The 21,506-nt window shown below is 36.0% G+C and overlaps 1 protein-coding gene across 1 annotated transcript in view; it reads left to right on the top strand.

The window, feature by feature from the left end:
* The window catches only part of ARHGAP21 (Rho GTPase activating protein 21), a 117,825-nt gene that overhangs the window by 36,190 nt on the left and 60,129 nt on the right, over window positions 1-21,506 (top strand). Inside the window, 2 exon segments of the mRNA XM_019668316.1 lie at window positions 8,788-8,967; window positions 11,536-11,560. Coding sequence (XP_019523861.1) covers window positions 8,788-8,967; window positions 11,536-11,560 — 205 coding nt within the window.

The raw sequence follows: 21,506 nt of genomic DNA, 5'->3' as shown, positions 1-21,506 counted from the left end.
GGTTAGAAGAGCACTTTTCTAAAGTATTTGTATACGTTTACAAATGAAAAGGTATAGAAGGATATACACCAATATATACAGTATTGACATCAATTTTCTCTAGAGGGGGAATAGTAGGTAAGTTAACTTACTCTCCTTTTGCTTAGCTTTATTTTCTACTTTGTGCTTAATGAACATATTACTATATTATGTATCTAAGAAATATAAATTATAAAAGGAAAAAGAATGGTTCATTACACATTAGCTATTGTCCCCAAATTGCTACGACAACCAGTTAGTGGAAAAGTGCCAGGATCAGGAGACTGAAAACGTAGGATCCAATCCAAGCCATGTCACTAATTAGCTACGAGACCATCAGCAAGTGTCTCCGGGCCTCAGTTTCTGTGTTTGTAAAAGAAATTGGTTGAACTAGATCTCTGATTTTTAAGCTGCTTAACAGGCTGCGTGAGCTTCTGAGGAGCTAGCAGAATGGAGCAGCTTTCAGTACAGACTCCTCTGCCTGTCTCCCCAATCAGAACAGCTCTGTATATTTGATAGTTTGTATATTGAATTTTCGTTTTAAGCTATTTTCCAGCCAAAGGTAAGGAAAAAAAAGAAGAATCCTTTATTTCTCAGATTCAGTAATTCTAAGTATGTTTCATGCTTCCCGCTTTAAGTTCCCCATCTTCCCCATTCACTGGGTGCAGTTTCTTGTAGGACGGAGCTTATCTATGTATCAGGACGCCCTTGCTCTCCTGGAAATATCTTCCTATGGTAGCCTGCATTCATTGAGCACTAGGGAGTAAGTGAATAATTCATGTCTGGTATGGGGCCTTCACCCTAGCTAATGTATAGACATATTTTTGCACATATGAAAACCTGTTTCAGCATCTTTTATGAATTGTTTTTCTATTTGCTCCTGACCTCTTGTTTGGTCTACCCTAATGAATACTTTGGGTCACCAATAGTTGTGTAACTTTTGGCAAGTTACTTACCCTCTCGGAGACTCAGTATTTTATTCTATAAGATGGTGATTGACCAAGTTGAATGGTATTATCTCCAAGTTTCCTTCTAGATATAAAATGGTATGATATAGTCTCTATAGTTCAGGCCAATGAAATTGAATCAACTATTAACAGTTGTCAATGTAGTGTCATTGATAATCCAAAATTTACTTAGCTCTGGAAAATTTATTTGTATATATGTTTAATGAGATGAGTTTCTGATATTCTAGATCATTAATTACAGTGCTCAAAAAAAAAAATGGCACAACCACATGATGTGGGTCTGATGTTCTCTACCTGTATCTTTTCTAGCCTGCATACATGCTCAGTATTGCTGTGTTGCTCTGAAGGGACTGCATTTTTTCATTTGTAGCTAGAACAAACTGAAATGTAAGCTTGACTCTTAATTTGGAGATCCCTGTCTGCCCAAAGGGTAATGAGATAATTGTTTTTAGCCTAAAAATACAATCTGTTCTCTGATTCAGAGTAAACAAGATTTTATTCATATTAGAAAATAAGTAGCTTCTGAAAAGAACTCTATTATATTATCTTGTAATAGAGTTACTTTACAAGAAAATGTGTAAAAAATAGACATCAGCAGCAGAAAAGACCCATATCAACAGTCAACTTAGATGAAAGATGTTATAAATGAATGTCCAAGTAAATACTAAACTTAAAAATTAAGAGTTGTATTTTAAAAAATTAAGTCCAGCTGTTTAATATGAAATATTTTGGACTAAAGTCATCTAGAGTTTTCAACTTCAAGTCTGAGAGTATTAGTTTCTTTGGTCATCATCTTTCATTAAAATATTAAAATACCACTGACAACCAGAATTCTCAGAAAAATATATCTAGACATTCAACATCAAAGTGTGGTTCCAGTGGTTATCAACTTGGAGGAGCCAAAAACAAACAAACAAACAAAACAACCCCAAAATCTTTACAAAGAGACTCCAGAAAGAGAAGTTGCAAGTCAGTAGTTGCCAGGCATACTTAGTATATTAAAAAAAACCTTTTTTCAAGAGTCTTTGAGCTCAGCTGAAATTTAAACAAACAAAAAACCCTTTAATTAAAAACATCAAATTTCCAGTTGTGTTGAAATATTTTGCAGAGAAATACCCCATTAAAAAACCCTACTATATGAGGAATAATTTGGTATACGATTAATTCTCTGTGGTGTTAGGGTTGTGGAGAAAGTAGTTTAAAGATAAGCAGTATCTGAATGTTTGAAAGCCATATTATTACTCCCTTTCTGCTTATAGCATAGAGTGGAAAGAGGAGGCTAGCTCTGTCATTTACTAGCTGTATGTTTTTGACAAATTACTCAACCACTGTGAGCCCATTTCTCATTGAGACTTGTGATCTTTAGGTATAAAGATCTAGTAAAAAGTTTTATGGATACTCAAGATTTTGTTTTTCTACCCATACAAAACTGTATTTTATATGCTGTTCTGATATCTGAAAAGTGTTATCATAATACTTTTTTTTTTTTTAAGATTTTATTGGGGAATTGGGGGAGGGAACAGCGTTGGGGCATTGGGGAAGGGGAACAGACAAGTTGCTGTCCTTTTGTTCTTCAGTCTAGTTGTGGAGGATGTTGCTTCACTGGCCCATGTTGGTATTGTGATCATTGCGCTCTTCCCGGGTGAGGCAGGTTGGTCGCCAGCCACTGGATGGCTGATCACGGTGGCTCACGGCAACTCACACCAGCTGCTGGCCGATCATGCTGGCTGCCGGCCACTCACGGTAGCTTATGGCAGCCCACTGCAGCGGGGGCTGGAGCCTACGCCATCGCCGGCAACTCAGGGCAGCCCAGCTCCAGGTCGAGCTGTTGTTCACCATCTTAGCTGTAGAAGGCACAGCATCACTGGCCCACATGTGGGATCCTAACCGGCGGCCCTGCTGCTCAGAGCTCACGCTCCCATAATACATTTTTGAAATGAGCCTTTATATATTGGTGACCTCTGTATTTTTTAAATTTTATTTTTATATAGTGCTTACTATATGTGCTGTACTGTTTTAAAGACTTGATAAACTGTCACTAATTTAATCTTCGTAGGAAACAAGTGAAGTAGGTACTATTATTCTTCTCCTCACAGTGAAGATGAGGAACTGAGGCCCAGATGTGTTGAGGGACTTACCCACATGGGGTCCACAGCTGGTATCAAAGACCGAGCCCCAGGGTAGTCTGGCTCTAGAGCCCATGTTCTTCCCACTCTGCATGTCATCTTCCTGGGTAATAAAAGAAAAATATATACCATTAAAACTATAGTAGTTCAACAATTCAACTGTATAAAAGAAAACAAAAACAAAAACCCCAAGGGTTCACACATTCAAATCCTGTGTTGTGTTTTCTCAGGAAATGATATGTTAAAAGGTGTTGCATCACCATGAGAAGGTCTGGCCCTAAGATAAGGAAGAAACCTTACTTTAAGTAACTGGCACTACTAATATTATATAACAAATATTATGTAACAAAATATTTTCAAAGAACCCATAGGAGTAATAATCTTAGGTATATGGTGGAATCAATATTTGAATCTTTCAGGATGAACACAGTTATAATACTTTCTTATGCTCCGTCATGAATGATTTCTGGAATATAGTAGACCCCATTCCCATTCTACTTCAAGTACAAATAATTATAAAAAGTAGTTTAGGGGTTATACATTATGTATACAGGCATTTTTTTTGTAACTCTTTAAGTTTACTAAGTGACAGCCTGTGTCTGTCACCTCTGGCTAACCTTTAGACTTTGTATTTCTTACATATGTGAGTTGTTTTTTTTTAAACATCTTTATTGAAGTATAATTTACATACCATAAAATTCACTCATTGTGAGTGTCCATTGGAGTGGTTTGTAGTAAATTTATACAGTTGTGGAACTTGCATCACAATCTACTTCGAGAACCTTCTTTTATCCCCAAAGGTTCCCTCATGCCAGGGTGCATTCCCTTCTGTGAGGTTTTTATTACCTTTATTGTTATGTGATTAATGTTTTCCTCTTGTAGATTCTCTCACCCGGCTTTTAGGTTGCTTTGTCTGCTTGTTTTATCTAGCTTTGATGGAGTTGGTTTTATCCTTTATTTTGGATAATACCCTTGAGTTATTCAGTCAAGTGACTTTGTTACAAAGTCTTTTAGGGGAATCAAATGACAGTTCTTAGTCCACAGGAATTTAGCTGCTGTTATCCCAGTCCCTTCTTGGCTTCTTGCACTCTGATGCTGTTGGTACATGAACTGGTACTCATGGTGGGGAGATGAGACGTGTATAGAGAGACGGGTATTAGGAGTCTTCTCAAGCAGAGAAGCCTGTGTCTGCTGCATTCCTCCATGTGTGCCCCTGTTATCAGTCCAGCAGATTACAAGCTCTATGGGAAGCTAGAAGAAGGAGTGAAGAAGACACACATGTATATTTCTTTTCATCATCTCTTTCTATATAGAAAGAAGTATTACCCTCCCTTCTTTCCTGTAGGGAAAAGAGAGGGTTCAGTGTGATGCCCTTGGGAGGATGGAACAGTTGAGACAACTGAGCTGAGATAGGTTGCATTCAAAAGTCTTAGTTTGCAGGAAACAAAACAGAAATTGCTTACTCTTCATTCCATCTTCTCCATTTTTGTGAAGAACTCAGTAGAACATGTTGTAGCCCACTCAGTTCAGAAACTTGAAGCATGAAACCATGATCCAAAAGAGTTTTCTATATGATTCAAAGGTAAAGAAAAGGAAACTTAATATTTTGGGGAGCTGTGAGGCTAAAACATAATAATTGTACATTAGACGTTAATTTAATACATGTAAAAATTTTAAAGTGCTAAAATTAGAGTCCTGCAGAAAAATAAAATTTAAAAATATAAATTAAATCATAGAATAATTGGGGGAAAGAATCTATGCCCACTACAGAATAGAGGAGATGATGAAAAATGGAACTATTCTAGTTTCAGATTCAGGAAACCATGATTCTAGTACTTGCCCTGATACTAGCCAGCAATAATCGTGGATAAATCACTTAACTAATCTGGGCCTCAGTTTCCTCATGTGTAACTTAAAGATTCTTTGTGCTTTAAAATTATATAATGAGATGGCAAGTAAGCACATAAAGATGTTCATCGTTAGCCATTAGAGAAATGCAAATTATAATCACAATAAGGTATCACTACATACTTGTCACAATGGCTAAAATAAAAAATAATGACAGTGCCAAATACTGTCGAGGATACAGAGAAGCTGCCTGCATCAGCTATACGTTGCTAGTGAGAATGTAAAATTGTAAAAATCTTCTGGAAAAAGTTTGGCAGTTACTTACAAAACTAAACATACAATTACTATACAAGCCAGCAATTGCGCTCTTGGACATTTATCCCAGAGAAATGGAAATTATATTCACACTAAAACCTGTATGTGAATGTTTATAACACATTTATTCATAAGAATCCTAAACTGGAAACAACTCAGATGTCCTTGAAACAAACTGTGGTGTATTTATACCATGGAATACTACTCAGCAATGAAAAAGGAATGATACCTGCAGCCACTTGGATGGATTGTATCTACGTCAATATCCTGGTTATGATATTGTGCTGTAGTTTTCCAGGATGTTATTGTGGAGGGAAACTGCATAAAGATTACATGGGGTCCTCTGTGTTATTTTTTACAATTGCACTTAAATCTATAATTATCTCAAACTAAGAAAAAAACTAAATGGTGCATATTTCATTTACCTTTTATCCCCACTGTGTGAATCTGTGTTGAGTACATAGTAGGTGCTCCATAAATATTTATTTATTGAATGAATGGGAGGAGGGAGAGAGAGAGCATGAGAGAGAGCACCTGGATGAACTTGCATGCATGTGTATAAAATGATCCTCTCATTTGGATCACAAAAGGAGGATCCATTTACTACTTGAAGCTGTTTGGGTACTTAAGCCTAGAATAATGACCTTTATCCTACAAATTCTATCATGATCACTTTTGCAGTTCCTTGAGACTTAGCTTGAGTCTCCCATGTTGATATTTGGTGTTATCCCCACCCTCCCCCCGAAAAACCTCCAAACCCTAGCATGGGATAACCTAAAATACATTTATGATAAACTAGTTCCAAATGTAGAGTCTCCATTGATGGTTTCAGAGTCTTGATTATTATAGTTTCATAATAAGCCTTAAAGTCTTATAGCATAAGTATTCCAAGTTTGTTCTTTTCCAAAGTTGTTTGGCTATTTAAATCCTTTTCATTTTAAAGTGAAGTTTAGAAAGAGCTTGCCAATTTCTACACAAAAATCTCCTAGGATTTTGGTTGGGATTTCATTGAATCTATAGATAAATTTGGGGAGAGTTGAGATTGTAATAGTACCGAGTCTTCTGAACCGTGAACATGGTATGTCTTTCCATTTATTTAGATATTCTTTAAATCTCTCAGCCATGTTTCGGACTTGCCGTTTACAGGTCTTGCATATCTTTTGTCAGACTTATCGCTAAGTATTTCATATTTTAAATGGTATATATTTAAAAGTTTTTTTCAATTTCCAATTACTTACTATTAGTATGTAGAAATGATGTTGATTTTTGGGTATCACATATTACTTTCACTCACATTCCATTGACCAAAACTCAACCACAACCGCCCCTACTGCAAGTTTGGCTGGGGAACAATACAACCTGGCTGTCTTCCCAGAAAAAAAATGAAATTGATGAATAGCTAACTAGTAACAAATATTGACGATATGATGAAAATATTTAGGGTTTAGAAGTCTCTTGAATTTACTTTCTTTGCCGAGCAATATATTTTTATCATGAAGAAAATTGCTTCCGGGAGCATTTAAAAATTTTAACACCTTCATATCAAGTAAATCATTGTGGAGGAATAGATAGATTCGCTAGTGGAACATAATAAAAAATTTAACAGGGTCAAGCATATACAGGTACTTTCCATTTGATGAAGGTGACATTTCAAAATTACTAGGATGAACTTGGGGTTGTAATTTAATACAACATCTTACCAGCAATGCAGACATGTCAAGTTTGAGGTACTTCTTAGATTGGGGAGATGTCTGGGCTAGAGGTGAAAATCGGGGAGGCATCTGTATGTACATGGTATTTAATGTATAAGATTGAAGAAATCACCAACAGACAGTAGAAGCAGAAGCCTAGATACTCCCAAGTTCAGAAGTTTAGTAGATGAAGACGTAGCTAAGGAGACTGAGAAGAAGCAGCCTGTGAGTTAGGAGGAAAGTCAGTGTGGGAAATCAAGTGGGGAAATTTTTTCAAGGAGGAAGTGACCCCTGTGCTAACTTATAAATCACATAAGATGAAAACTGAATAGGCTATTCAGTTTAGCCATGTGGAGGCCGTTGGCGATCTTGACAAAATCAGTTTCAAGGAGTTATGGAGGCAAAAGCCAGTTTAAGGGGATTCAAGAGAAAATAGGAGGAACAGAATTGGAGAGAGCACGTGTGGACAACTTTCAGGGAATTTTGTACTAAAGACAGGCAGACAAGCAAGGTGGTAGCTGGAGAGGGTGTGGTCAAGAGGGTTTTTCGTTGCTTTAAGATTAAAGAGCTTACAAAATGTGTATATATTGTTAGGAATTATATAGTTAAGGGAAAATAGATGTCCCCCAAAAAGAGAGTGGAGAATTGCTGGAATTGTATCTTTGAATAGTGAGTGGGACTGGGATCTTGTACAAAAGTGGTGGGGCCTTAGGAGGGTGGACAGGACAGTTCAGCCATTGTAACGAGAGGGAAGATGGGAGAACATGGGCACAGTTGCAGCTAGCGGGGTACATGTGTTCTCGTTATTGCTTGTGTTTTTCCTGTGTAGTAGAAAGCAGGATCATCAGCTACAAATGAGGCTGAGGGAGAAGGGATGAATTAGTCACGTAGGATGAATGGGCTGAAGAGAATTATCATTGACAGACAACACTACAGGCCCTCTTGAGGTTAGTGGTCATGAACTTAGAGTGAAAGCAGTCAGCCTAGTTTTTGTTTTTCCCCACCCATGTTCAGCTCCATAGGTGCAGGCCCTGAGTAAGCAATGCTGGTTTATCCAGGCTTAGGCTTTGTCAGGTGACTTGGAGGAAGTGAGAGAAAGGTAAAGGAGTGAATTGAAGCTGGCTGAAGAGTGAAGTGAGGACACGGGGTGGTGAGGGACAGGGAAGAGTGGTAGGATCAGCTCAGATTGAAGAACCGTAAGGGCTGGGGTATGAGAGGGATGGAGAATGGAATCCTTGATTTGAGATTGTGAATGGTTTTCAGTCATGAGCAGATAAAAGCCAAGAGTGGAGGAGAAGAGATCGAAGAAATCTAAGGGCAGGATAGTGGAAGGATTATTATCTGTTATACATGGATACTGAATTTGTGCTCAGAACTTGAAGGCCTTATCTATTATTTTTTAATATCCTTTGTTGCTGTTGTACTATTTGATAACAGTTTTAGTGTTCTTACTTGATAAAAGTTTCATGTCTCTTCTTTCATACTGTCTGTTTCTTTGTCCTTAGTGTTCTATAAGATTTTCTTGGTGTTATCTTTCATTCCTTCTATTGCATTTAAAATTTTAGCCATTATAGTTCTAACTTCCAAGAGTTTTTTCTTATTTCTGATGAACTTTTCATAGCATTTCTTTCTAGAAAAAAAGTTAGTTTTTGATGATCTGCATGATTTGTTCTAATACATATCATTCATGTATCAGAATGTGGTTCTTTTTCTCCATTAAGATCATGTCTGTACTCAGGTATTATATTTTTACTACAATTCTTTCTAAGTGAGGAAGTATATTGTGTTAGTAGTTAACATGTAAATATCTTTTCATTTTAGGTATCAAAAAGCAAAGATGGAAAAGAACAAAGTGAAACTGTATCACCGTCTGAAGATGAAACATTCTCCTGGCCAGGTCCCAAAACAGTCATGTTGAAAAGAACATCTCAAGGCTTTGGTTTTACATTAAGGCATTTTATTGTTTATCCCCCCGAGTCTGCAATTCAATTTTCATATAAGGTAAGAGAAGTAATTAAACTAACTCAAAAAAACCACAAGGCGGTTCTATCTCCTTTTTGTCTTCTTCTTACTCTCCTCTCCTGCCTTCTTCCTATCTTAGAAGTGTTATATTTTCATTGTTATTATATTCTTTTAGATATTTTTCTACCTTCTAGAACAAAAATTTTAATCTTCTCTGAAAGGTTATACTGATTATCAACTCATCTATTTTGCTAGGACTTCTAATTCCAAATTTCATTCTACTTTTTCTAATATGTAGCTGTTTTTCTACTATCTAGAAAGTAAGTTTTTTTTTGGGGGGGGGCGGCAGAGAATGCAGAGGAATTAGTTTGCTGAACTATTCTGAGAGTTATAAAAAGTTATTAGGATTAAAATGATACTTAAGTTTCAGATATGTACTATGATGGAAAGTCAAATCTAAAAACAGTTCTCACCAGAATGAGTTACATTAATTACAGTTCATTGTATATATAGTAACATGGTCTGATAAGGAGCAGCGTGGAATAAAATTATAATGGCAGCTGACACACTGAGTACTTGCTTTGTGTTCTTCACTGTTCTTTATGAGCATTACCTCACGTCATTATTAGCCCGTATAACAGATGTGGGAGCTGATCTGAGTCACGTAATAAGTCACGGACTTAGGATTTTAACTTACCAGCATGAATGTCCGCTGCTTAACTATTGTACAACAGTGCAGTGGAAATAATGATATTCAGAAGAGCTGTGAGATCTTGGCCAAGCCACTTGCCTTCCTTTGGCTTCTAGTTTTCCATTTTAATTAGAGGAAATTGAACTAGAAGATCAGGAAATCCTTTCTAATTCTAAATTTCTATGACTCTAAGGTGGTCTTAAAATAGTGCTAAATTGCTGCTGGAGACCACACACTTTTTATTATACCTTTCCAGTAAAATGTCTTAAAGGATAAGCTTTTTAAAGTACTTAATAGTTTTTAAGAATTATGAGTAATTGCTACCTTTGGAATTAAAATTTACCAGTTTAGGTTTCCTGAACTGTCTATAAAACTGCTGAACTGGATTCCCTAAGACTCTACTTTATCTTAAAATGTCTAAAATAGCATTACTTGTGTATTAGGTACATGTGAAAGCATTTGATAATTTAAGAGTCCCTTTAATTACATATTAAGACTGACTTTATTTTTGTCTTTTTGTTTTTTTTTTAAAGAAGAGCTTTGGATCATGATGAACATATAGATAGTACAATTTTTGTAAGATAATTTTACCAAACACAGGTTAAAAATGCAATATTTTTGTTGTTGGAAATATTTCTAGAAATGTTAGTAACACAGTATAATTGTTAACAGCATAGTCACTGAGAGTCAGAAGAGCCTGGGTTTGAGTCCCACCTCTGCCCCTTGTTAGCTGTGTGACCTTGGATAAGTCACCTAACAGTAACAGCACCTTTCTCACAGGGTGTTGTGTTGATTAAAGGACATAATGCATGTAAAACACTTATTACAGGAATTAGCATACAGTAATTGCTCAGTGAACTTTAGCCATTAATGCTGTTATTTAACATATATGTTCTTGCAAATAGGTCTCAGTCTTGTGAATTTTACATGCCAAATATATATTGAAATCTTTTCCTTTTTAATTATGAAATTTTGTCCATTTACTTCAAAGGAGTTTAAAAAAATAATATTATATAGCTTTTAGAAAATGTGAAATTAATACAATAGTGTATTTATGATGTCACTTAGCTGGCAACCTTACCAGCCTCAGAATTGAGCTTATAACCAGAAAAAAAAACCACCTATGTATATGTATGTATTTGGACATCCAAAATGAAGGTCAAAAGTTATATAATAAGTTAATCAGCTCTTCACTAAATGTCTTTTTTTCAGCCTACAGTACATTGTAGCTTTCGTATGATAGGGGCTCAACAAATATTTGAATAAGTGTTACATTTTTATACAAGTTTTTCAAAGTCGCTTTTCTGATTTCCCAGCCAAAGGTGGATAGCATGGGAGCAGACAGCCTGATAACAGTGAAAGCAACCGAATAGATAAACCTCAAAACTGAATACAAGACATTAAATATGTAGCAATTTGGAGCCAGTCAGTTTATTGGGTTGTCGGAAAAGTCATGATGCATTTTGCAACGAAAAACATAGAAAAAATATGTTTTTCTATGTTGACTTTTCCGACAACCTAATATATAAAGACAGCGTTGGGTCGTGTAGCAGCCCCTAAAGGCACAATTTGTTAGAGTACAGTAAGTAATGACCCGCCTGGCCCTCTCTTCCAAGTTCTAGGTTCACCTCTCCAGCTGCCTACTTTGATAACCTCCACTTGGGTATCTTATCAGACATCTCACACTCAGTGTCGAAAACTGAACTCCTGATGTCCTCTCTCCAAGCTGGCTTTGCTCACAGGTTTCCCATCTCTGTTTATGAAGGCTCCAACCTTCTGGCAAAAGATACTGTTAATGAGATTGTAATTGGCACATTCTAGGGAGGGCAATTTGAATTGGACTGAGGCTTGCTGTGATTTCACTAGGGTTTATAAATATGTATTCATATATGGATATGTATTTTTTTATTTCGCAGGATGAAGAAAATGGCAACAGAGGAGGTATGCTCTAAAAGTTTTTATTTTTCTCTGAATATTTTTCCACTTATGTCCTTCTGTTCTTTAAGTAATATTAAATGAGATGGTATAGTTTTCATTTAACTCTCTGTTGGGCGCAACTGATCTCACAGATTCATTGCACACAAATTTTCAAATATCTAACAGTTAACTTAAGTATCGTGATTCATCACTTCCATATCTTCTCCCTCTCCCGTAACCTATCGCCAGTCATGTTTGTGACTTAGTACAGTAAAGACTTATTTCATAGTGGCATCCTTGTGTGCAATGAATCTGTGAAATCAGTTGCGCCCAACAGAGGGTTAAGTGTCCAAATACAAGGTCAGACAATTAAGTTCGGGAATTCATCCTAGTAAAAGTGCTGCATACCTCATTGCTGAATATCACTACGGTCACCTTTGAAGTACTCCCCTTGGGAAGCTATGCACTGACGCCAGCGCCTTAGTCCATCCTTCAAAGCAATTCTGGAACTCTTTCTGGAATGGCCATCAGAGCTGTCGTCATATTACCCTTGATGTTCTGAATGTCATCAAAATGTCTTCCTTTCAATATTTCCTTTATCTTTGGGTAAAGAAAGAAGTCACTGGAGGCCAGATCAGGTGAGTAGGGAAGGTGTTCCAATATAGTTATTTGTTTACTGGCTAAAAACTCTCACAGACTGTGCCGCATGAGCTGGTGCACTGTCCTGATCCAAGAGCCATGAATTGTTGGCGAAAAGTTCAGGTCGTTTTCGTCTTTTTCACGCAGCCTTTTTAGCACTTCCAAATTGTAAACTCGATTAACTGTTTGTCCAGTTGGTACAAATTCATAATGAATAATCCCTCTGATATCAAAAAAGGTTAGTAACATCATTGCAACAAGTTCGTGAACTTAATTGTCTGACTTCGCATATAACAGTTCTTAGATGTGAAAGTCATAGAAATTAAATATTTTTACTGTAGATTTCAAAATTTTATAAATTCACTGTTCCATAATTTGAACATGTGATGATTTTATTGTTAATTATATATTAGTGTTTATGGGGGGAATATATCACATGACTGTGAGGAAAGTAATTCTGAGATTTTTATTCAATAGTAGTCTTATAAATTTAGTGTTCTTTTAGTCAAGAAACACTGTTTTATCTATTCAATATTGACTCAAATTTTGAAAAGTGGAGAATTTTGATTCTTGTAGTTAGTCTTACTGTTGGATTTTAACATTATATTAGCTTAAAAGAAGAATCAGGCTGGAGGTAGGGTTAGTTCTTCATAACTCCCATTTTCTTTTGTTTTAATTTTATATGAATTTTAATGAGTAAATTTTACACACAATAAAATGCACCTATTTTAAAAGCTTTTATTTTTAGATAATTTTAGATTTTTAAAAATGTTACCAAAACAGTACAGAGAGTTTTCACATATCCTTCATTCAACTTCCTGTAATGTTAAAAACTTATATAATCACAGCACAATTAATACACTAAGAAATTAGCATTGGTATGATACTATTACCTAAACTACAGACTTTATTTGGATTTTAGCAGTTTTTCTACTAGTGTTCTTTTCCTGTTCCAGGATTCCGCATTGATTTCAATTTTCATGTCCCCTTAGCCTCCCCTAGTCTGTGGCAATGTCTCTTTCTATATTTCATGCCCTTGATACTTTTGAAGAGTACTGGTCAGTTATTTTATAGAATGGCCTTCAATTTGGGTTTATCTGATGTTTTCTTATCATTAGTTTGAAGTTATGCATTTTTAGCAAGAATATATTTACACCTATTTTAAGTGTATATTATTTTAATAATGCATAAATCGTGAAACCACCATTCCAATGAAGATAGTCATCAAAAAGAATTGTAATAGATAAGTATGAAATTGGGGGTGGGAGGGCAGTGGATGGGGGAGGGGGGTTGTTACTTTGTGAGGGGTGAAAAAGATAACTATTGCATTGTTCTGTACACCTGAAACAAACAAAAAAAGAACCTTTCCGTCATTTCATAAAGTTCCCTTGCCTTGTGCACCTTTGCTGTCAGCACTTCTCTGGCCTAAGGCAATCACTAATCTGCTGTCTGTCATGATTGATTAGTTTGGCCTCTTCTAGAATTTCTTATGAATGGAACAATACAGTATGTACTCTTGTGTGCCTTTCACTTGGCACACTGTTTTTGAGATTCACCGTATTGTATGTCTAGGTAACAGTACTGTCTTTTTTGCTGAGTAGTTTTCCCTTGCATGACATACCCACGATTGTTTATCCATTCACCTGCTGATGAACCCTTGTAATACCCATATCTGCTCTGAGGTCTCGGAATGGTTATCTTAAGGGTTAAAATGAGAGGACATGGTCCTCAGCACTATGAAAAATAATCTGACAATGTAGGGCCAGGTAGGACCCTTCGTAGTTGCCACTGTTGTGCAAGATGGGCCACTCCTGCGTCACCATCTGTCATACCACCAGGGTTAAGGATGAATTCCAAATGTTACTTGGCATGGGTTAGACATAGGCGTTAGTGGGGAAAGGGAAAGCTTCAAAACCAGCATCAGCAAGAGAAAAGAGGCTGTGGGTCCTCTCACTCCCGTCATGCTACAGAACGATGTGCTGATGAATTTTTGGCCCCTCATGTGTTGGTCTCCAATGGGAGAAATATACTTCTAATAAATGCAGAAGGACATACTTATGAAATTTTAACACAGATGATTATATATCTGACATAGCTCACTGAAGTGAATAGATTTAGTTATACGCTTTGACTGGAGGAAATAGACTCAAAATATCTGTAAGGGCAAACTAGGAGATCCAGGTTTAACCCGGGAATTTGGAGAGGCGTGATAAAATGAGACAGAAGCGCATCATCCGCTGGGGAATATTACAGCCTAATACCTAATCTCACTCAAAAAAGGTTTGTCTCCACATGCAGAATTACATGTATCACAGTAAGACAAAAAATAAGGTTCAAAAGTTCATGGTAAAAATGAATTAAGCTGACATTTGGGAGATTTAGTACACATGAATGGGTGCTGTAGATTCTACACTGTTATCAAAGATAGGCTGTAAATTTGCTTTTGAGCTTTTTCAGCAGCCAAAGGGAAGAAAGAAAATATGATTAGCTAAGGATTCACATTATTCATAAAAAAACAACAACATCCAGTTTACACTAAAGTCTGAAACAAATTTCTCCAGTGGAAAAACAAACAGTAAAGAGTAATACAATAAATAAAATCCTCAATACCTTTCCTTCATATTGCTATTTTTTTTTAACAGGTCCCTTAATGTAAATTGATTTCAAAACCCGGGGTTCAATTCAGTTTAAAGGGCTTTTCAACCGGGGACAGTTTTGCTCCCTAGGGGACACTTGGCAACATCTGTAGACATTTTTGGTTGTCACAATTGGGGGCAGGGTGCTGTGCTACTGGCATGTATCAGGTAGAGGCCAGAGATGCCACTGGACATCCCACGATGCTCAGGATAGCACCCCATGGCAAAGAATTATTCTACCCAAAACGTGAATGGTGCTGCTGTTGAGAAACCCTTGGTTACAGTGACGGACCCTATTACAGTGTGGTCCAACAGTGCAGGTCCCAAGAGTCTGGTTTGGATACAGTGACAATATTCAGACTATCTAGAAGAATGGACATTCAAGACTATATATCCAGTGATCTCGTATGATTATTTTCTCTTGCAACTGAATTTCTATCTGAATTGAGTTACTGCTATAGTTTGAGGTTAAATTATCTGGCTGTTCTACTGGCATTGCATGTTGTTGATGAAGGAATAATCATAAGTAAGGAAAAGGTTACATTTTAAGGAAATGTAGAGTCAGTATATTGTAATAACCACCAGAAGGTAAAATAGCTAAAAGAAAAAATCCACAAAGAATGTAAATAATTGAAATGTAATAAAAAGTTAACGTCAGGAACCTAACAGACTGAGGGAGACAATAATTATAAGCTAGGTTAACAGAAATTTTAAAGCTTTATAGAGGAATTAAAATAAACACATCAAAATTAAGGCTTTAACATAAGATAAATACAAATTCAAGTACTTTACCTCCTGTGTAGCAAGGTTCATCAAAGTAAGATATTTATAAAGTCCAGAACATCTATACTTCTTTTTTCTTAAGAAGAACATGAAAGGTATGAGAGTAACTAAAAAATTGTTTTATAATATACTTGGGAGGAGAACTGCTTGATTATTTTATTGGAGAAATTATCATATGATTGAGGACTTAATCTATACCAGGCATCATAATATATGCTATTATTCTTTTTCAACCCTCCCTGAGATGCTGTGAGATATTAGAAAATATCTCCCTTTTGTAGATGAAGTGGGAAAGATGTAAAATAACTTGCCCAAGATCACACAGCTAAGTGACAGAGGATGTGTGTCTTGAAATCAGGTGTCCATCTTTTTTTAACTCTGCCATCTTACTTTTGTTGACTTATTTTTAAGTCTCCTTCATTTCTTTAATTTGTTTTAAAAACAGTTATGTCTTTTTTTACACTTAATTTATTTTGACAATATTATTTTATATTAATTTCAGGTGTAAAGCATATGGATAGACATTTATATAACTTAAGAAGTGATCCCCCTGACTAGTCTAGTACCCACCTGGCACTATACTTGTTATTACCATATTACTGACTGTATTCCCTATGCTGTATTTTACATTCCCATGAGTATTTTGTAACTACCAATTTGTACTTCTTAATTAATGCCTTCACCTTTTTCACCCTGCTCCCCAATCCCCTCTCATCTGTCACCTTGATAAACCTAGTTACTCATCTGACATCATATCTAGTTATTACAATATTATTGACTATATTCCTTGCGCTATACATTACATCCCCATGACTACTGTGTAACAACCAATCTGTACTTCTTAATCCCTTCCCCTTTCCCACTCACCCCCAACCCCACTCTCATCTGGCAACCATCAAAATGTTCTCTCTATCTATGAGTGTGTTTCTGCTTTGTTTATTTAGATTCCACATATAAGTGAAATCACATTGCATCTATCTTTCTCTGTCTGACACTCCACTCAGCACAATACCCTTCAGGTCCATTTATGCCACTGCAGATGACAAGAACCCATTCCCTTCCATGGCCAAGCAGTATTCCATTGTGTATATGTACTATCTCCTCTTTATCCATTTATTCATAGACGGACACCCAGGCTGCCTCCACATCTTGGCCATTGTAAACAACGCTGTAATGAACATGTGGATGCACACGTCCTCTTGACGTAGTGTTTTGGGTTTCTTCAGCTAAATACCCAGAAGTGGGATTACTGGGTCCTTCTTGTTATAGCCTTTGTTTTAAAGTTGTTTTGTGTGTTTATTTGTTCATTTCCATTTTCATGAAATACCTTTTTCCCATTCCTTTACTTTCAGTCTCTGTGTGCCTTTCTATCTGAAGTGAGTCTCTTGTAGGCAGCATATGTAAGGGTCTTGTTGTCTTATCCATTCAGCCACCCTATCTTTTGGTTGGAGCATTCTAATTATGTCTTTTTAAAAATAGTTTGACTTATGTAAGGTCAAGAATTAGTAGATAAATATAGGGCATATTTAGAATGTTATGGAATTAATGCTATAAAATTCCTCAGCCTTGAGAAAGTTAAAAACAAGGAAACCTGATCCATGTTTGTGAATACCTAAGGACAAATAAGCCATATGAAAGTCAGGGCTATCCCGAGTTTGGAGGCCCTGAACATCCTCCAGGAGCAGCCATCACTTGTGCCTCAGTTCCGCATACCTGGCCAGCAGCGGACCAGGAAAGTGAAGGAGTTTCAGGAGTTACTCGTGCTCTGCCTGCCTCTGCTTCCCAGGACCAGGTTTTCCTCTAGTCAGCCCAGTTGGTAGTGGGGGGTCCCGGGCTAGTCCACAGAGGCCTGGTTAGCTTCAGTACAGTACCCGTCATGCCATTCCAGCTAAACTGTCAGCCACCAGAGCATATTCTATGGGAAAAAAATATCTGACTGCAACAGTTCTTTATAGGTCAATTTTTAGAATGCAACCTATTTAGAGGCAGACTGCATATATTATTTTAATTCAACCAAATGTTATGATTTTTATTTATAGTCTCACTTCCCTTCAAAACTTATTTTCAAATGTACTGAGATTGCAAAATCCTTTTATGTGTGAATTTTGTCTTAATGAATAGAATTCCAGCCTCCAGTGTAATGATTCGAGTCAAAGCCTAGAGCCACTGGGGAGAAAATAATTGCCAGAATTTTATTCAAACTCCTAAGAGATCTTGTTATAATGCCAACAATCCTGTGAAACAGTTGAGAGGTTTTGTTTTGGTATTCTTTCCTTTTGGCAATAGAGTGGAATCTCTTTGCCACTTAATTTCCTGATTATTCCCCTTACCCAACTTTTCCATCTGTTATGTTTCTTATATCCTATATGTGTATACTTTCTTACATTTTAAAATTTATTTTCTTTATTGGTTAGTTTTCTGTACTGCCATGCAAATAACGTTTACAAGAAGAAGGTCATTAAGGTAGAAAAATAGTTTTTGGTGGTAATAGTTGCTTGTGGATAATTGGTATCTTGTTGACATCCTGTTGTCTCTTAAATATCTGGAGAAAATAATTCATAAATAATCAAAACGAGAATAAGAATAAAGTTTTTAATTACTATTATTTCTTCTTCCATGAGCAAAACTTCTCAGTTTAGTTGTAGGGACATTTTCAGTGTTCTAAAATGTTATATCATTTTGTTAGGTGCTTAGATAACTGTTGGATTTCTACTTTGGCTTTAAAATTTATATTCAAGCATGTTAATAGTAGAAAAAAAGTAACAGAATTCTATAAATTTTCTCAGTAGTAAAAATTTGTACTGTGCGATTGCAATTTTTCCTGATTTAACAGTGCTGTAGCCTACATTACAGTTTTCTAATAACCAAGGCTTTTTTAGTGGCAAGAAATAGAAACCTCAAACCACCTCAGCAAAGATGTGTTAATTCTAAAAACCAACAGGACATCTTCAAATTCAAAGTCAAGAGCTATAAGGATACCTGGGGAGCCACAGACACTAGAATTGGGACCTAGAAAACTGCTAAATGCAAAGAGTAACAACAGCAAAAAAATCTTGGGTTTTGATCTTCCAGAGACTCAAATTCTGGTATTCACAGGATGATTTAAGTGACTTTCACAGTTAAGTTTGATTATGCATGATTTTCTCATGAGCTGACTTCTGTATAAGGTACAACCCTCATTATATCTTTTTCCCTTTCTCTCTCATTATAATGCTTCCAAATTCCTGAGAGAGAAATCTAATGGGCCCATTTCATCATTTTATAGCAGCTGTACAGTAACCACTATGTTTAGAGCTTAAACTTTCTTCATTATAATGAAAAGGTAAATTCTGTAAAGCTGAGAAAATTGGGTGTATTTTATGCAGTTAATTTTCATTAATAGTTTGAAAACATACTCCCTCAAGTTAATATAACACTAAAATAAGGACCTGAAAATTTGCTGTAGCAAGATATTTTATTAGGGACAGGTCTGAGGTCTGTGGTGTGGTGATAGGGTGTCAGAAGCATGTTTCATGACTTTTAAAATGTAGCATTACTAACTGAGCTCCATGGATCGCTTCCAATGTCTTTGAATTAACTGAACCCCTTAGGATCCATTTTTAACTATTGACAGTTTAAAGTAATTGAGTTTTTCTCGTAGTTAGGTTAATATTCTAATTAGTTGTCTATTTTTATTAGCTTTTCGTGCTGTTCAGTAGGATAACCAGAGGTGTTTGAAACTGTTTGAAGATATTTTAAGAAGTAGGGATGATGATGGTGATGATGACGATGGTAATGATGGTGGCGATGGTGGTGATAGTGTGGTGGTGGCAGTTTCAGCTAGCTTACCATGTGCCAGGCACTGCTTGTTATAAGACGTTTCATGGATGAACTCATGAATCCTCACAACCACTTTCTGGGGTGGATATTATTTTCACTTCCATTTTTTAGATGAGGAAACTGAGGCATGAAGTGTTTACAGAACTAGCAAGTGGTGGTGTTGGGTGACAAACTCAGGCAGTCTCTGGCTATTGAGTTTCAGTTTCTATCATGGCTTCTCAGAAAGCTCTTTCACATAATTCATTCTTGAAAATGTGTAAGAAAGAGTGTTCTGTTTCCTTGAAAGGTAAGGAGTATTAAAAGATTCCCCAGTTCAACTTTCAGGTACAATTTTGGCTAACATAGTATTAACATTTCATACTTGTTCTTTCATTTCCTTCTTTATCTTTGTAATTGAACATGTCCTATTGGCTTAAGTCTGTTGAGCTTAAGGATAAAGCATCATTGTTTTAATGCTTGCAGTAGATTTCCATCTTTGATTCAGTTATATTTTTGATACCTATGCATCTTATGCCCAATATAACTTGTTTCGGTATTGTCTTTCACTTATTTTTCTGAAACGATAAGGGCACTCATAGATATTTGCCAAAGATAAAAGAAACATTTGCCTGGAAAAATATTTGTCCAGGCATGTTAATAGATGCTTTATTTTAAATAAATAAACACTGGCGTCGACCTAAATATTCATCAACATGTGAATAGATAACTAAATTGTGGTATAGCCCTGAAGTGTAATACACATAGCATCATGGCTCAATCTCAGAAACATTTATTTTAATGGTGAAATCTTCATTAGCATAAAATTCACCGTTTTAAAGTGAACAGTTCAGTGGAATTTAGTATAGAATTAAAGGACATGTATGCAATGTTGTGCATCTACCACCTCTGTCTAGTTCCAAAACATTTTCATCACCCCCAAAGGAAACCAGTATCATCAAGCAGTCATTCGCTGTCCTCCCCTCCCCTGAGTCCTTGGCAATGACCAATCTGTTTTCTGTCCCCCTGGAATTGCCTGTTCTGGATATTTCATGTAAATGGCATCATACAATAGTAACCTTTTTTGCAAGGCTTCTTCCACTTAGTGTAATACTTTTGAGGTTTGTCTGTATGTGCCGTGTATCAGTACTTTTATTTCTTTTTATGGCCGAATAATAGTCCATAGCCTGTATATACCACAGGTTGCTTAACCATTCATCCATTGATGGACATTGGGCTTTTCCACCTTTTGGCTATTGTAATTAGTGCTGCTATGAACATGTGTGTACAAGTGTTTGAGGTTTTCAAATATACCTAGGAGTGAAATTGCTGTGTTATACAGTAATTATAAGTTTAACATTTTGAGGAACTGCCAAACCGATTTCCACAGCAACTGCCCCGTTTTACATTCCTACCAGCAATGTTTGATGGTCCCAATTTCTCCACATTCTCACCAATGCCTGTTATTTTTCGTTTCTGCGTTATAGCCTACTTAGTGAGTATGAAGGGGTATCTCTTGTGCTTTTGCTTTCCATTTTCTTACTAACTAATGATGTTGAGTATCTTTTCATGTGCTTGTTGCCCGTTTGTGTATTTTCTTTGCAGACATGTCTATTTAAGTCCATTGCCCATTTTTAAATTGGATTGTTTGTCTTTTTGTTTTTCAGTTGTAAGTGTTCTTTAAATATTCTGGGTACTAGACCATTATCAGATCTATGATTTGCATATGTTTTATTTTATTCCACAGTTAGATTTGGACATTTTTGCCTATTTAAATTTAATACAATTAATTATATATTTATTGTTTATGCTCCTAATTTATTTTGAAAATTCTGTTTATTTTATTTTGAGTTTCTTGTAGTTCTTTCCTCTCTTTTATTTTTTGAAATTGAATAAGATATTGCTATTCTTTTAATGGTTTTTCTAGAAATTATAATATGCAAATTTATTGCAGTCTAATGCTAATTTTATTCCCCTCTGAAACAATGTAAGGATCTCAGAACATGTTAACTCTCCTTTATGTTGTGTTGCAATGCTTTCTGTTTGTTTTGGTTTTTTCCTGAAAGTTTTTTGATTTGACTTCATTTTTGAAAGATATTGTTGCTGCTATAGGAATT

Source organism: Hipposideros armiger, unplaced genomic scaffold, assembly GCF_001890085.2.
Source record: "Hipposideros armiger isolate ML-2016 unplaced genomic scaffold, ASM189008v1 scaffold_524, whole genome shotgun sequence".
NCBI lineage: Eukaryota > Metazoa > Chordata > Mammalia > Chiroptera > Hipposideridae > Hipposideros > Hipposideros armiger.
The sequence above is the reverse complement of the archived record's forward strand: the minus strand, read 5'-3'. Positions and strand labels throughout refer to the sequence as shown.